The 18,078-nt window shown below is 35.4% G+C and overlaps 1 protein-coding gene across 3 annotated transcripts in view; it reads left to right on the plus strand.

Annotated features, from left to right (window-relative positions):
* Nucleotides 1-18,078, plus strand: part of Nos (Nitric oxide synthase) — a 271,860-nt gene that overhangs the window by 119,970 nt on the left and 133,812 nt on the right. For 2 of the 3 annotated variants that reach the window (XM_090400097.1, XM_090400099.1), the window contains exons 3-4: nt 14,622-14,764; nt 16,902-17,064. In XM_090400097.1, the coding sequence (XP_090256223.1) occupies nt 14,622-14,764; nt 16,902-17,064 (306 nt within the window). Of the gene's footprint in view, nt 1-5,105; nt 5,415-14,621; nt 14,765-16,901; nt 17,065-18,078 lie in introns of those variants that run through there. The other variant, XM_090400100.1, reaches the window with a different exon arrangement.

Below are 18,078 nucleotides of genomic sequence, written 5' to 3' on the forward strand. Positions count from 1 at the left end.
ATGTGAGTGCGGAAAGCCTTACTATGGACAAACGGAGAAATCTATCCTACTGCGTCTCGAGGAGCACCAGAGAGACATGCTTATAAGAGAACCAGAGCAACTGCTCTGTCGGGCCATGTCCTGTTTTCAATAAACACGAACAACGAAAGCCGCCAACATGAGATAAATTGGACATCAACTTCAAACCTACACATTTGCCATGATGAGGTGGAACGCCGCATTGTGGAGTCAAAAGAAATCACCTTGGACCCGCTTCATATGAACAATAATCTCAGCTATAATTTGCCTGACTCTTTCAGCTCTACTATCAGATACTGGAGATCGCGTGGTCCCACACACGCACAAGCGTACAACAATAGAACTTTAACACGGACTATAGCTCAAGTTCATAATAACTGTAATTCACAGTCGAATATTATAACTTTATAACTGTATAGCTTTAGAGTGTCTGAATGTTATTTTCAGTGTCTTTTAATATCTTTCTGTGTTCTTAACGCCTGATGAAGTCAATCTCGACGAAACATGTTGCGTTTTCAAATAAATCTCATTTTGTTATAATTCTCGGGTTTTAAGTCAGTTAATATTAAAAATTAACATATCCCAACCCCGAGTTAATAGTAGTAGTCATATATATATATATATATATATATATATATATATATATATATATATATATATATTAAACTCCTAACCTAAAGTAACCAAAATTACGATCATCTCCCCTCCAATATTTTTATATTTCGTACTTAATTCTTTTTTCATGTGGTTTCTGCCGCCATGGTCAAACGCGATATGGGCATCGTGCAATATCTGAAATATTTCTTCAGTGTGAACGTAATTTTTAATGAAATGCATATTACAATACCAGTATATGATATTTATATGTTATGGACCAAGTCATTTTGCTTTTTGACCCTTTCTCTTTTTCTATCATTGTCAAATACGCTGATTTTGTAAACATTTCAGTGACCTGAGGAAAGTTCCCTTCACGTCTCCCGACAAAAAGAAATCCGAAGAATCTTTCCTCCTACTGCCTAAAAGGGGTCATTATTATCACTTAGCCCGACCAGATGATAGAAGTATTCATATTGATCCGTCAGTGTGATAAATTACGATAAACTACACGTAAAATGTATTGCAGTTTCTTTCTGCTTTCTTCATCTCTCTTTGTTTTTTACAGTCTTTCTTGCTCTCTCACGTCACTTTCTGTCTTTCTATGTTTCTTTCAATCTTTTGCGTCCTTTCCATTAACTTTTTCGACTTTTCTCGCTTTTTTTAATCTCTCTTTCATTGCCAATATTTCTTTCTTTCTTTCTTGTTCTGAATTTATCTTTTTCTTCTACTCTCCCGCGGTCTTGTTGACGCCTCTCTGTCTCTAAGAAGTAGGACTTCTCAGAAGTTTGAACTAAGTCCTTTAAATAACTACTGACTACTGCTAATGCGAAGTGTGTTTTGTTAAGACTTAAAAGGATCAGATGTTAAACGGTTGGCTGCAGGGTAAGAAAATAATCCGTGGTAGCATCAGGAAGTATATGAAGTGTTGTGATAAGAGAAACACGAGCTTAAAGGTGTGCAGCCCAAGTATGAGAGAAGAGGAGTTTGATCAAGTAACTAACCACTTTACATGTTCGATGACTGTCTCTGATGTTCATCCACTCAGATTACCCGTCCTTTCAATTACCAGATTTCCGCGCGATAAACCAGAATAAAAATAGGAAAAATCTCATATTGGAATCCAATTCTTCTTTCCAGCTACGAAACCAAAACACCTGACTATATAAATGCGACGTTACGTCAATAAATTATGATTCCCAAATTCTCAGTAGTTTGCTCTTAACTGATCTAGATCCTCAAAACTTTATTAAAATACAGCGTTGCCCATCCGCAATTAAGACAAATGAAAGCAATGGAACTGATATGAAATCGAGAAAATTTATCTGAATTTCTTAATCTCAGAGATCAAAGCTATGAAGTAAAAATCGTTTCTATTTTCTCAATATATTCATTAAGCTATTCGATAATCACCACACGTAATGTCAAAGTCGAACTTTATGTACCGGGTGATTATAAAATAACGTCAAGTGTTCAGAGCCCTCTAGCGAGTAAATTGGATGAAACACGCCAATATTCGGTAGACGTACACAGTGGAACATGGGGATTCGATTTAACGAGAAACAATTAGTACCTAAAGTCGCCAACAGGAGAAATTTTGGCGCTGCCAAATTAATTTTAGTAGGTGTGACTTATGAATGACTAAATGGCAAATGAGAGACAGCACACATCAATTTCATGACGTTTATTGTTAATTACAAATGAGGTTCAATATGACTATCATTCTGATGTTCCAGGAACTGCATACGGTGCACGACATTTTCCACAGTGGCTCGCAACATATCGGAATTGATTTGTCTCACGTGTAACGTTATTCGATCTTTCAAAGTTGGAATATCGGATGCATATCCTTGATACACAATACTTTTAAGAAATCCCCACAGCCAAAAGTCACAAGGATCGAGATCAGGCGATCTCCGTGGCCATGGCGTGGGAAATGCACGACTAATGATTCTTCTGTCAGAGAACTGTTGTCGCAAAACACGCTATACCTGAAGTCCGATGTGGGGTGGTGCACCATCCTGCATGAAGATGGTCGAATCGAGACATCCTCTTTGCTGCAGTTGTGGAACCACAAAGTTCTGTAGCATATTGGCATACCTGTTACCATTGACGGAAGAGGTCACTGATCCATTTTGGCGATTTTCCTCGTAAACGTATGAACCGATGATAAAAGATGCCGTAAATCCGCACCACACTGTAACTTTGAGCGAGTGGATAGGCATCTGCAGACACACGTGCGGATTAGTTGCAGCCCAAATGCGACAGTTGCGTGTGTTAATATCGCCGTTCAAATAAAAGTGCGCTTCGTCACTCCATAAAATCTGCCACGGCCATGCATCATCCACTTCCATGAGCGCTAAGAATCTCAAAGATAAGTCGATTCGTGTGGTCGTACCACCAGGGCGCAATTCTTGAACATGACTGACTTTTTGGGGGTAAAACTTCAACATCTGATGTAGGATTTTCCACACCGTTGTGTATGCGATATCCGTTTGCCGGGATATTGCTCGTGCACTGCTGGTACCCTGCACATTCGTCATCTCCTGTTCCACAATAGCAGTTGCAACTTGTTGGTGATTGATTGGTTTGCGTCCCCTGCCTACCTGCACTGCTAGAGTTCCAGTAGTTTCAAATCGCCGAATCAGGTTTCGTAAGTTTGTTACGCTAATCGGTCCTTTTCGTAAATTTTTCGTACGCCGACAATCACTGGCATTATTGTTCCACTGATAATAGAGTTTGACTAACAAAGCACGCTCACGTAAAGTAAGAGGCATCGAAAAGCAGTTCGTTTACGAATGATAAGAAATCTCAGAGGTATTGCATGATCGCACACAAGAAACGCGATAATGCAAATCAATGCATTTTACTCTGTAAACAGCGCCAAAAATTCCCCTGCTGGCGACTTTTGGTAATTTTTTTTTCGTTAAATCGAATCCCCATGTTCCACTGTGCACGTCTACCAAATTTGGTAATTTTTTTTCGTTAAATCGAATCCCCATGTTCCACTGTGCACGTCTACCAAATATTGGTGTGTTTCGTCAAATACATAACTCGCTAGAGGGCTCTGAACACTGGACGTTATTATATATATATATATATATATAATCACCGGTATTTTAAAACACAAAAATCATATAATCATATTTAAATAAATGAATGGTGTATTGCTATATTTAAATTAAATTCTGAATTTTAAGAAAAAATAATAAAATATTTATTTATTAAAAATGTTTATATTATTTATATTATTATTTATAAACGTATTATAATTCTATCATTAAATAGTACTCGATGATCGATTAAATTAAATGATCGATTTTTTGAAATATTTAAAGTCAGCATATTACCCACCAAATCCATCAGAGCGACAAGTTCAAAGCCAGATGTATTTACTGTACAGATCGATGTCAGATATGAAGGAGGAGTTTCTTGCTCTTTTTCCATCGATGCCTAGCAAGTTATTCATGAAAGAAAAAGCTGTCATGGAGCAAAGAGTCTGGTTCCATCGAAATGTAGTATATTCCATAAGGTCATCTAGTAAAATTAGTTCTTGTTCAAAGATGTTCATACAATTCTAGCGTCCATCAAAGAGACCATAAAACACTCCTTAATCCAGAGAACACTTTTTTTTATCATTTAAAGCACTTCCTTTTATTGTCTTTTGACATATAATGAAGTTTTCAGCTGTAAATCTAATGCGCCTGGTAGTCGGACTTGTCAATATCTGATGGTGCGCTCTGTCTAATGTTTAAACACTCATTTCACTGCAACACGTATTTTTTATTTTTATTATATAATGATTAATCTGAAAAATATAAGGTATTTCGTCTTCAAAATCAAAAATATATGCTCTCTTTTTATTTTTACTATATATTTTTGCTTGTAAAACCATGTTTTTTTTTTTTATTAGGATGAATATAGCTTTTATTCGCAATAACGTAGATCGAAAACTTTTACAGTGAATTGTTTAGTACCGAACTATAAAATGTGGCTAAATTTCACAGATATTACCATGGCAACACTTAACACAAGTTTGAAAATGCATATTTCTACGAGCGTCACTATGACAACATGCAACATGCAGTTCTAAAACTTATAGTTTTCCCTCGAGCATCACTATGGCAACGCAGTAAATAGAGTTCTAAAAACGGTACTTTTCTGATTGTATCTTGATGTCAATACAACTCGAAATTTTTACACCTGTTTTATTAGCTTCTTATCAGTATACATACATCTAACAAATACGCAATGTAAATATTTTTTTGAACTTATCAAGTTAAAAAAAGGACTAATTTAAAACAGCAGCGACACCACTTTTTCACGTGTGACTAAAAAGGAGATAGAATCATCAATACACATCAGACTCGATAAATCCTTCTATTATCATGAGGGTTTACGTCTCTCCTTCGGGGGCGAGGGGGGGTTGTAGAAACCCGTTCGCAGTCGATTCTAGAAATCAAATTTAAAGCAGCTATTTTTTTTTTAAAACAAAATAAAAAAATTACAGAGAAATTTAAAATTGGGGTCGGCAGAAAGCAATCCCCTTCAAAAATCCTGATAACGTCGTCTGTCAGATACTTTATTTGGTAACTGTCTCCAGTTTTTTTCTTTTTCTCCTCGAAGGCATTAAGCCTTTGACTCCTAATTGATGACGAAAGAAACCAACGGAGACTGTACATAGGAGTGCAATCAATATCAGCGTCCCAAGCGAACGGAGGTCAGGGGACGTTGAAGTAAAAGTTTCTTTCATTAGTTGCCATTTAGGTTGACGTAAATCCTCGCGACTTAAGGAGAGGCAGGTAAGTGTAAGAATGTAGTATTTTTGGTGTTGAGCTTCTATTACTAGCCAGATTACGGTTCGATGTGAAATACAGAGAAAAGGGAAGAGAAAGATAATTACATTTGAATGGAATAGAATATGAATCTCTCTCTCTGTGTGTGTGTGTGTGTGTGTGTGTGTGTGTGTGTGTGTGTGTGTGTGTGTGTGTGTGTGTGTGTGTGTGTGTGTGTGTGTGTGTGTGTGTGTGTGTGTGTGTGTGTGTGTGTGTGTGTGTGTGTGTGTGTGAAAACTTATGGCACCAATGGAAATGAATTTTTGCCGTAATGACATCACAAATGTGCTGCTTTAAAGCCATTAAGCAAACAGAATTTCATTGTAACTTCGTTTCTTTGTCTGCTGGAAAAAATATATGCCCATTTCGGAGAGTATTCGCTCATGAACATTTGACCTCTTCCGAAGAACATAAAAGGGGTTTCCTTAATCCATATCCTCCATCTCGATCCGAGTCGATCTCATCGTTTGTCATCTGTCATTCTTTTTCGTCCAGTTCAACAGATCGATTGAACCCTAGGCTGGGATATTCTAGTAATGATTCGCCGTTAGGGTTGTACCAACCCTCTCCTCCCTCCCCTAGAGAATCGTTACGCTCTGACTACTTTTGAAGCTATTCCGAAATCAGACAAATAGCCTAAGTCACAGAAAATGATGATCTATAAATTTAATCCGAGAGGAGTGGGTGGGAGGAGAGACAGACAACCAAATATTCTGCGAATATGGAAGATCCCTGATTTTATTAAATGTCAGCGAAAAACCTCGAAGGAAAAATTAATCTTTAACTGACATTGACATTCATAGAATACAATTTGATAAATAATTTATGCACTGCTTCCAAAAGTATGAGGGAGAGGACCTACAGTGACCGCAATACATCTCATTGGTTGTTCTTTCTTCCTAAATTAAAGTGAAATTTAGACAAATGGAATGGAACTAGCATCTAAGTAGGGCCATGACGTTACATCAGAACTGTTGGGTTATTTTAGTGGATTGGAATATTTTCTTTCAGTCTCGTGATAACATCGGTGTAAGATTTAGAATATAAACTCTGTACGATTTAGTACATTACTGGATAGAGTTGAGAGCATGGATCTCCCGTATGTAATGTTATATAACGTGTTCATGTGTATGTTGTTCTATGGATTTTTTTTTCTGTTTGTCAGTAATATAGGACATTACAATCCCTCCAAATGAGATAAATATGTTAGAGCTTCAGGCCATATTTTGGTTTCACTCGTCGAAGTAAAGATTATAGTTTGATTAAAGAGGTGAATGTGACACTTATTTGATTGTAATGGAACTAATATACGGGAGAGAGCCATTTCGCTATTATGAATTACGGGGTTTATTTGTGGAAGGAATAAACTTCATAGCCATCCTTAAAAGTGGCCGAAAGAAATGTGAGTACGAGTCAAAGTCTTTTGTCAGTCCAAGGCCGGTGAAGTCTCCTATTAGAGGTTTCATGCAATTTTAATGCAGCCGGTTTGCCATTCCTTCGAATGGATAAGCATTTTATATCTACAGATATCTGGTATGAGAGCCAACTGACCTTCAGTTGAAAAGTCCTGATGCAGGTCCTTCGAATCCTAAATACGGGATTTGAACCCGGGTATTTCCAATTAAAGGACTTCCTCACCGACTGAGCTACGAATGCTCTGGAAATATCAGTTCTTGTGTTAATTCTTCATATTTAGTGATGAGAATGCAGGCTCGAGCCCCTAATGTTGATATAATCTCTAGTTTTTTGGGTCGATAATAATAAAATTGAGCATGTAAATATCTGTTACTGTGAATTGGTTTCCAGATTGGTTTTCTTATAGTGGATATGAAACAGAGCATAATACATCGGAGATCTTACATCGAGGCTTATCATGAGAATGAAAAAAAGATGCTAGACTCCACTGGAATGCAACGTCTTGCATGTAAACATCATCTTAATCAATATGTTATCTGATCATAATTCACTATGGAGAAAATGACGCCACGTCCTCAACAATAGTTTCAAATTACACAGCAATCGTTTTAGAGTAATGATAGTTATTGTAATTTTAATGTTTTCTAAGTCTTCAAATACAAATGATTACGTACTATCTTGACATCACAAATGATCGTGTTCCATCATACAATATTACACAAAATTATTAATATTATATTACATATAAAGATTATAAATATATATATAAATTAATGGTGTTTCAGAATTTTTATCTATAAACGTAAAAAAATGAAGTTATTAATTAATTATTAGAGATATTTAATATGATTAATTTTTTAACCCTAAATTTTATAAGATATATTTAACTTTTTTAAATATTTCATAAATGTCAAGCTTACGCATCATACAACAGCAGTATTGACATAAATGTATAGAGCTAAAGACAAAATAGGCAATTCGTATATAATACTGTTTATATAAGAAATAAACCTCCTTTTTATACTACGAGTGCTTTGCTTCGTTTTTAGCAATCTGAAGGGCGGGGGGGGGGGGTCGCGGATCCGTTTAGATTGCTTAAAAAGGACACCTGAGATCAATTTACCATGACTCCCTTTTATCTTCCTGACATCACTTTTCAGATTTCGATCTGCTCGTGTACACCCATGATGTGACCTGTGACGCATCATCTTGCTGCCCGTACCATGCTCTCTGGCAGCGGCAACGCGAGGTCAACTTGTGAAGTGTGTGCCAAACGAGCGTGACTGAAGTTTATTCTCTTATTCCGCTTGTTGTCATCTCCATCCCATGCCAAGCAACGAAATCATTAATTACGAAATCAACGATGTTCATTAATTGGCACGATTAATTAGATAACAATCAGAGCCACCTGGCGGAGATACGCAGTATTACATTATAAATAAAACGATGAAGATTTAGTTCAACGAAAAAGGAAATTTGTCTACTCTCGAGTGATGATAGAATTGAAATGATGGCGGTGACATCTGTTTTTAAAATTTAAATAACTTAAGCAGTGCTGGGAAAAAAAAGGAATACCAAATAATAGAACCCAATTATTTCTGACTAGGATTAAAGACAGTTGTCAGCCCAGTTAGCATTTAAAAAAATAAGTGTAAGGCCAAGTTTTACATTCTGTAAAATTTTCGAACATTTCCAAGTAGGCAGCGCAAATGATTATTCTATGTTTATCGTACACATCTGTCCAAATCAATTATTATCATAATAATAATAATCACAGCATCTCCTAACCTTCAATCAATAATCATCCTTATAAGGACTGGCTTAAAGGGGCGAAGCAAGAATGCTTTTCATATTCCCCGTTATCTGTAGTGGACAGTGTAGGGATAAGGTGTTATTGGGCTATTAATTAAAGCTCTGATCATGGCAGGAGGGTAACAGCAATAGCCGAGCCTCAGTTAGAACTTCATTGGCTACAGCATTGCTATCCATTACCCTCCAAGGGTATTGGATTGAAAATCAATCACCGCATCTCACGGTCGATTGATTCCCGCCCAATCAATAATCATTAACATTAACATTAACATTTCTGGCTAGATGGGTGAAGCAAAATTGCTTTTCATATTCCCCTTTGTCTTGTAATGGTAGGACTTTAAATGGAATGTTTGTGAGCTTTATGCTCGCCCATTGAGGGCAGTGAAGTTAGTTGTGTTCAGCTGAACTTAAGATAGACTTTGGTCTTTTATATTTGTTGATTTCTTCTTCATTATATTCCGAGGCTTCCTTGATTAAAGGGTTTGGGTGGTTACTTGTCTTGGTAAAGAACTTCTCAGCTAGATTTTTGAGAAGGGAAGAGATATAAGGGATATTAACTTCTCTATGGATCTGGGTGTTTCTTATGTACCAGGGGGCATCCAGAATCATCCTCAGGCTCTTATTCTGTAATCTCTGAAGTTTTAGAATGTTTGAATTTGCGGTGTGGCTCCAAGCTGGGGATGCGTAAGTGATAACCGGTCTAATTGCCATCTTGTAGATTGTTAATTTTGTTTGCATATCCAGTTTACTTTTTCTGTTGATCATAGGGAAGAGCTGTGCTAAGACGTTGGATGTCTTAGAGGTAATGTAACTAATATGTTTGCTGAATAGGAGTTTACTATCAAGAATCACTCCAAGATATTTAACTTCAGTCTGCCATGGAATCTTTACTCCCAATAAATAAATATCCTCCATGGTGTGAATTTTCTTTCTAGTGAACAGTATGGCTGAGCTTTTCTGGGGGTTAACTTGGATCCTCCAGTCTGCCATCCATTTTTCTAAGGTGTGTATGCTATTTTGTAATCTTTTAGTTGCCAGTTTTGGGCTCAGTGATCTTGCCATCAGTGCAGTATCATCTGCATATAATGCAGTGAATGTTGTTCTTGGGTTCAGAGGGATGTCTGCTACATATATTGAAAACAGTAGAGGTGCCAGAAGAGATCCTTGAGGTACGCCTGCCGAGATCCTGCGTCTGGTCGAAACCGTTTCGCCTACCCTGACCTGCATGTATCTGTCTTTCAGGTAAGAATGTATTACCTTTATTAGCCTGACTGGAAAATTAAATTTTATCAGTTTGTAGAGAAGACCTTGATGCCATACTTTATCAAACGCCTTCTCTGCGTCGATGAAGATGGCAACTGTATTGAGTTTCCAGTTGAAACCTTTAGTAATAATTTCTACCAGCCGGTGCACTTGTTGGGATGTACTATGGGCCCTACGGAAGCCGAACTGTTCATTAGGCAAAATTCCTAACTTATCTGTTTCTGCTTGGAATCTTGAGAGGATCACTTTCTCTGTTATCTTTCCGAGGCAGGATAATAGGCTTATGGGTCTGTAGCTTTCACGTAGGTGAGCATTTTTTCCTGGCTTCTTCAGTGGCATGATTGTGGCTGTTTTCCATGTAGAAGGGAAATGCTGGAATCTAAAGATGGCATTTGTAATGTTGACGAGATGGACTATGGCCTTTCTTGGAAGTAGTTTTATTATTCTATTAGTTATGCCATCCGGTCCTGGGGCTTTTTTATTGTTTAGATGGGAGATGATATTTATCATTTCTGTTGGATTAGTAGGAGTGATAAGTTCTGAGTTGACATTGTTCTGTCTTAAGGTTGACCTAACATGACGATGAATCTTGTATATAAGGTTGATATTTAAATTAGTATACGATGGGTTGCACTGAGATTCTAGATTATCTACTATTGCCTCGGCTTTCTCTTCATCTTTGTGAACTGTTCCTTTCTTGGTTTGGATAGGGGGTATGAGTTGTTTTTTGGTGCGGATTGCTTTTAAGAATTTCCATACAGAATGATCATCAATGTTAATGTTGGTCAATTTGGTTTCCCATTGTTGGTTTCTGTGTTTTTGAAGAGCTTCTCGGACCTGCCTGTTTAGATTGTTCAATACTTTTTTATCTTGTGGGGCTCTGGTATTGTGGTATCTCTTCCTGGCTCTATTTTTTGCTCTGATTAGATCCATGATTTCTTCAGGGATTCGGTTAGTTGGGGTGAAGGCAGTGGATTGTCTGACTGATTCAATTGCTTTCTGAATTTGTATAGTTAAGTTATTTATTGCTGTGTCAATCTCTTCCTTTTTACTGATATTGGGTACCGGACCAATATGATCAGGAAGAACCTTGGCTAACTTGTCCCATGGTATGAATGTGTGCAGAGGAGAGAATTGATCTGATGAACCTAGATTAAGCACTATTGGACTGTGGTCAGAAGATAATTCGTTGACTGATTCCAATTTGTATTGGTATCTTAAATTTTTAAAGATGACAATGTCCAGCACATCCGAGCCACCCGAAGGGCTGAAATGGGTGGGCTCAGTAGGGCCGGTCACTACAATAGAGTTGAGCATTGCATAGTTGAAAAGTGTGTGACCTTTGGTATTAGTAGATGAGCTGTACCAAGATGTGTGTTTTGAGTTGAAATCTCCTGCTATTATTACGGAGTCATTTGGACTAAGTATGGAGTCCAGATCTGTTGTCAATCAATAATCATAACTGTTATGTAAATTAACATATAAAATAATTATTAAATACAAAAAGGTGTTTTATGTTCATACAAATTTAAACAATTCATTTGAAATAAAATTTTAAAATTTTAAAAATATCATTTTATTATTTATTTTTTATAAATATTTTCATATATAATATTGGTTTTTATATAGATTTTTGTATAGTAAGTTTCAAATGAACTTAGCTTAGACTTTTTGCGAATTATTCATATATATATATATATATTATATATATATATAGATTCGATTATTAATATTGGCTCAGTACTAATTAATCTACATAGCAACAGAAATAATATCCATCTTCAGTCATAAAACAGATTCATGTCGCTTAGAATATTTCTAAGCGACATGAATCATCGAAAAAAGCAAACATATATAATACGAGGTATCTAATGCTGTTTGGTCTAGACTTATTAAACAGATTTCTCTAGTCATTCAACAGGTGACTTTGTTATTTATGTCATTCACGTCTGAAGCAATATAGGTGTTTCCATAAATCCTGACATTTATATTAGACATCTCTAGAAAATTTATTTTTAAATTAGTGATGATGTTGCCACCATCATGATCAGCGATATTCGTAATAACTTTTGCCATTGACTGTTTTTAGAATGATTATATCCATATTATTACAGTTTCTTTAGAACTATCTTTTCTAACGTAGTTATAATGCTTCTTGGGAAACGAGGAAGCAGTAAGAATTCGATGTTTATGGCTAGATGATTTAAAGACATGACCTGGGCAATCTGTTATACTGGTTCCTTTATGTTAAAATAATTAAACAAAATAAAAATCACCTCGATTACCAATTAATGTAAGTAAGCAGCCATCCAAAAATTGATCGATAGATATCATCCCTCAACGAGTTAAAATCTAGTGGTTTCAATATTCAAAAGTAGCACGACAAATTTTGTTTACTTTATCATAAATAAGGTCTGTTTTTGTTTTTGTTTTTTTCATAAAAGGGGCAAACCAGCTTAGGAACATATAACATATATTCTGGCTTCACATCTTCATTTACTTATACAGTCTGGTCTACAACTAAACCGGATAGTATAAATATAATTCTAATGTATTTGTTCATTATTTTAATAGGAAAGAATCTTTACCGAGCAACTTCTTTCTACTCTTCATAGACGTAACATATTGGGAAAGCTTACTCGACGAAAGTTTACGATTTAATCAAAAACACTCTCGAATTAAAAGCTTATGACCGTGTTAATCACTCAACTGCTAAATAGCAAATCTACATTCGCATAATCTGAATGTAGCTACTTAGGGAATGTTTCTTTATTACTGACCACGCCAACCTGTGCTCATTACGCATATGCTTCTCTTATATTTTTCTACTAATATACTTTCGCATGTTTTGTATTCTCATACACTGCAACACGTGTGTCAGTTAAGATATTATGCTAGTACTACATGAAAAGTTTACATCATTACTAACTTCCAATCGACAGTTTTCCTTCAAATTAATCTGTTATCCGTCAAGACTCCAATAATTATCAGGTCTTACGCTTCTATAAGGCACTTGTAACTGTATAATCCACCTAGATTGTGGTCCTCTTATGTTTTTTTTTTCCTTACCACCGTAGCATCAAACGCCTGTTTCACTGACGTTCCTCTCCCATTCTGTTTAAGTGACCAGACCACTTGATATTAGCTTTCATATCTGCGGTCTCCAGTCTTTGGTCAAGTGTTTTACTTCTGACCCAGCTCTCAGATCCATAAGTTAAAATTGGTTTAAACACTGTCTTGTATACAGCTAATTTAGTGTTTTGGCTAATTTCTCTCTTATTTCATATAAATATATTCAGTCGACTTCCCACCATGCCAGCTTTGTTGATTCTGTTGTCTATTTCCATATTTAATTTACCATCTTCACTAAAAATCGTGTCTAAGTAGCTGAAATGTTTCACTTGTTCTATAGATTCTCCATTCACAACGCAGTTGATATTTTCAATGCTTCTGCCTATCTTTGTTTTGTTATTGCTGATTTTCATACATCAGCAATAACAAAACACTGATTTTATTACAATAGTTAATCTTGCAGACTTGTACAGGATTTATTTACAAGTATAACATCATGTGCATAAAGTAAAAAGCTAAGATTAACATATCACATTTTGATATAAATTTAGATGATGAATAACAGTGGAGATTGTATGCAACTTTATCTTACACCTGGTTTAATATCACACTGTCTTCATATATTTCAACAATTCTAACTGTTGACTTACAACTCGTAAATATAAGCTACAAAGTACTCGATATAACGACCATTTACACAAGACAGTTGTAGTGTTTTGAACAGCTTTTCTCGTGCCTTTCCAGATCTTCAAAAAAGTTAAATACAGGATTTTGAGATATATATTGGTTATAGTTATAGCAGTTAGTTAATTAATATTATGTAAAGCCAGATAAAGGCGAGTATATTATATCTGCCAATTGCACTTTTTTTCCCGGTTCATAGAATTTTTTTTCGGTGGTAAGACACTTTTCGACGGAAATGTCTGCTATGTCAGTATGAGACTCGACCCTCATAAATATATCTCGTTCTTAGAGTGAATCGAATATAGTTTTTTAATAGTTCGTAATGTCCTTGCTGACAGAACTGCTGCTATGTTCCGTGACATGAACTGTAGAATACCTTTGAACATAGCAGGAGGTTTGCTGTGAATCTTCTTCAGGAGTACTTTCCCTAAATATCAGGTGTTCGGTGGTGGTGGATTCAAACAACGCCGGATCTCTAGATCAACGTAATTATAGAAAAGTCCTATGAGATTCAAATTGGCAAATTCTCCAGTTTTATTAATACCTGTAAGTTGCTGTCTTGTCGTTGGCGAACGACTCTCAAAAATACCAGCAATGTTAGAACTCACATATTCCATCTGGGAACTCATGGGAGCTACCATGAAATCGTGTACCTGATCAGCCACATATGTATAGGTGCTTAGTAAGATTCGTAGTATTTGTCTACGGATTTCAGGGCATCGTTTCAAACAAAACATCTTCCATAGTAAACACAGCCACCTCCTTCATTGTATTACCTTAAATTAAATTATTACTTTTTTTAAATACAGTTAAAGTGATGGATATTGCCATCAGCTTATAAAGATAAAAATCGACGTATAAAAATATGAACATGCTAATTTTTTTTATTAGAATTTCTCCGTATGTTTGTTTTCATTCATTCCACAGGATGTAAAATGCTCATCATCAGTATGCACTGGTTCCTTAATGTCAACATTTCCTAAAAGACCACCTGCAACTGCTCGCCCAAAAGAAGAAGTCTTCCTACATGCCAAACAATTCTTCGATCAGTATTATACAAGCATTAAACGGTAGGTGGAGCCACGAGTTTAATAATTAGTAATCACTGTGAAAAAATAAAAGGAAATATTTCTTTGACTCTCTTAATGAACCTTTTCCATATTTCTTTTATAAATAGAAAAAATTTTATACACTTATATATTTAAATTTATATATTTATATTTTATAGATAAATTTATATATACAGTTGTTAGTTCATTATCAGATGAATTGACAACTGTATCTAATAGAATGCAGCTGAACAACCGTATATTATTTCATCACGTTTAGAGTTGCGACTGGCTTACTTTGCTATGAATGGTCATATGTAGATGGTTATTAAAAAAAAGTATATTAAATAATTGTATCTAAAATATTTATAACTAAAATATTATAAAATAAAAATTAGAATTTATAATTATAATTGTAAAATTAAAATAAACATTTGTGGATTTAAAGATACACCTTTTTTAATTTATAATATTTAAATTTATAATAATAAAATAAAATCACGTAATTGTCTGAAGTCATTTTGGATTATCCCGCGAGAAAGATTGTTATGTGAAATTATTTTAGTCTTAAGTTCATGCATTGCGATTTGATACGTTTCTCCCAATGAAAACAGAATCTTTGAAACACAAGCATATAATGTCATCGATGCCAACGATTTTGCCATGCTCAACGTTGTTGAAAGGTGGATTATCGACGTGTGAAATACCGTGACAAGCGCTCAACTTCTTTCTGCCAAAAACGGAGAACACAACCAGCTAATTGTATGGGGGAGGGGGCACACCCCACTAACAATATAGGCTGCATACATTTCCTTCTCAACCTACGCTAGTATGAATCAACCAACAAAAACCCACCACTGGAAACAACTGTTTCCATGCAAGCAAGTCTAATAACATCACATGCGTGACAAACATTATTGTAAAAATGTTGATAGACTTCAGCCGAACTAACTTTCTTTCGTGAAGTGAAATAAATCATTCTAAAACACACTCAAACATTGCTATCCGCGCTTCTCAATGGTACGACTGAAAGACCCATATCACTACAGGTTATCAGCTGAAACGCCAACGGCTTGAATAATAAAATACTAGAATCACAAGAATTTGCCACACAGACTCAGACAGACTCATCCTTATCAACTATGACCTAATTTACAAACCATTCTAATCAAATCCTATCTCAGTAATCGCAAATTCAGAGTAAAAATAAGCGAAATCAGATCTACATTAAGAATCCCAGCAGGAGTCCCCCAAGACTCCTTGCTATCCCTCTCAATATGGCAGACCTTCCTAATGCTCCCTGCTATCACCGCTCGATGTTCATGACACAATCGTTATAGATAGATTGCTTCATCAGGAACTAATCATCAAGTAACTCCAAATTGCTGCCAGCGAACTCTACAAGTGGTTCGCCAGATGGCAAATCTCCATCAATCCGGAAAAAAGCGCTACAGTACTCTTCACTAGAAGAAGCAAACTCAATAGAAGCTGTAAACATTTTGGGAAACCTATATCCTGGCAATCCTCTGCCGAACACCTACGAGTACAACTAGATAAACGCCTGCACTTCAGGATGCACACAGACTATATTACCATAAAAGCCAATCAGACTGTTGCTCAAGTGGTCAAAGACATAACATGAATAACAAAATTCTACTTTACAAAACAGTGATAAGACCTCTCCTAACCAATGACTCACCAGCCTGGGAACACACCACTGAAAGGAATATCAGGAAGCTAAAAATAATTCAAAATAAATGCTTGGGGATGGCAGTCAATGCTCTCTGGTTCATCAGAAATCATCAATTGCATTGCGATGCCAAGATACCAGACATATGGTCCTTCCTAAAAACTACCGTCGAAAAGTTTTTTACAACTATCGACAACCACTCCAATCAAATAAACCGTCAAGCTGCAACTACACATCCCAAGACTTCTCAAAATACAGAAGACCAAAATCTATTCTAGCAGACATAACATTAGCAACCCTCCCACTCTCAGCAAAGAGTCAAGGACTCAGTTAGTCCTCTAAAGTCAAACCTCAACATGTATTTATGATAAGGATAGTTAATGTAAGAAATGTCTGTTAAGTATCTGAAGTTTCTTAAATATTTCTCCTTTTATCATCGCAATTTTTTTTTCGTGTGCATTTTTTTAGGTACAATACTGCCAGCCATCAAAGACGATGGGCTGAAGTGGTAGCCGAAGTCGAACAAAGAGGAACCTATGAACTTCGAGAAACCGAATTAGTATACGGAGCCAAATTGGCTTGGAGAAATGCTCCGAGATGTATCGGACGTATACAGTGGTCAAAGTTGCAGGTAAGAAAGCATGTAACAAGATCACTCTGTTTCCATTGTATGTGGATGTCGGGGATGATATGGAGATACGTTAGAGTCTATCTGTTAGTTAAAATCGTGTTTAATAGGAAACTGTTTACTCAGCAAAATACTTGTTTTCTTTTAAATGATATACACAGTTGGAATGATCTCCTTTAATTTCGATGACACTAATAATTATTTTTCGAAACATATGAAATAGAAATCCAATAGATATTTTAAACTTATCAATTCTGCGCATGACGTAATGTTTAAATAGATATCGGTATCTAATAGATGTTCTAAACTCTAATCTTACCAGTTCTGCGCATGACGTAATGTTTAAAAAATATGCTGCATCATTATAAGTAAAATATTCATAATATAACGCTATCATTATACGAAACTTGAAAAGAAAAAAAAACTATTTTTAGGATTTATTTAAAATTTCAAAATTTATCAGAATATGAATAATTTTAGAATATATAATTATTAGAAACTAAAGTAAAAAAAATATGAACTTTAGTCGGACAGAAATGTAAACAATGATCTTATTTCTTTGATGGCCTCCACATTTTATCTCCTGAACAAGAAAGTTTGTAAACCTATAATAATATTAAGAAAACTATAGAATTTGTTGTCATTTTTATTATATTATTTATTTTTTTATTAATTTTTATATAATATGAAATATTTATTTAATCGAACTTAAAAAAAAAAGTTTTTTTCATAAATTTTTTAGTAAACTTGAAATAAATAATACAATAATCTTACACCAGAAAATAAAACACCTCTTGTCTAAATATAAGAATTCGGGTTGATATGATATATTCATTTTTAAACATTCATTTTTAAACAGGTTTTGAAAATCGTGATTCTAGTCCTGACATTGCTGTTAGATTTAGTAGTGGAATTGGTCAAGTTCTATTAAATTTTTGCTATTGCTGTCATTTTTTGTAGCTGAGTTTAGGCAATGTTCCGCACCGTGCGTGTCCTGTTCATACGTAAGTCAACGTA

Source organism: Typopeltis vanoorti, chromosome 11, assembly GCF_054136105.1.
Source record: "Typopeltis vanoorti isolate ZY-2024b chromosome 11, IOZ_Tvanoo_1.0, whole genome shotgun sequence".
NCBI classification, from domain to species: Eukaryota; Metazoa; Arthropoda; class Arachnida; order Uropygi; family Thelyphonidae; genus Typopeltis; species Typopeltis vanoorti.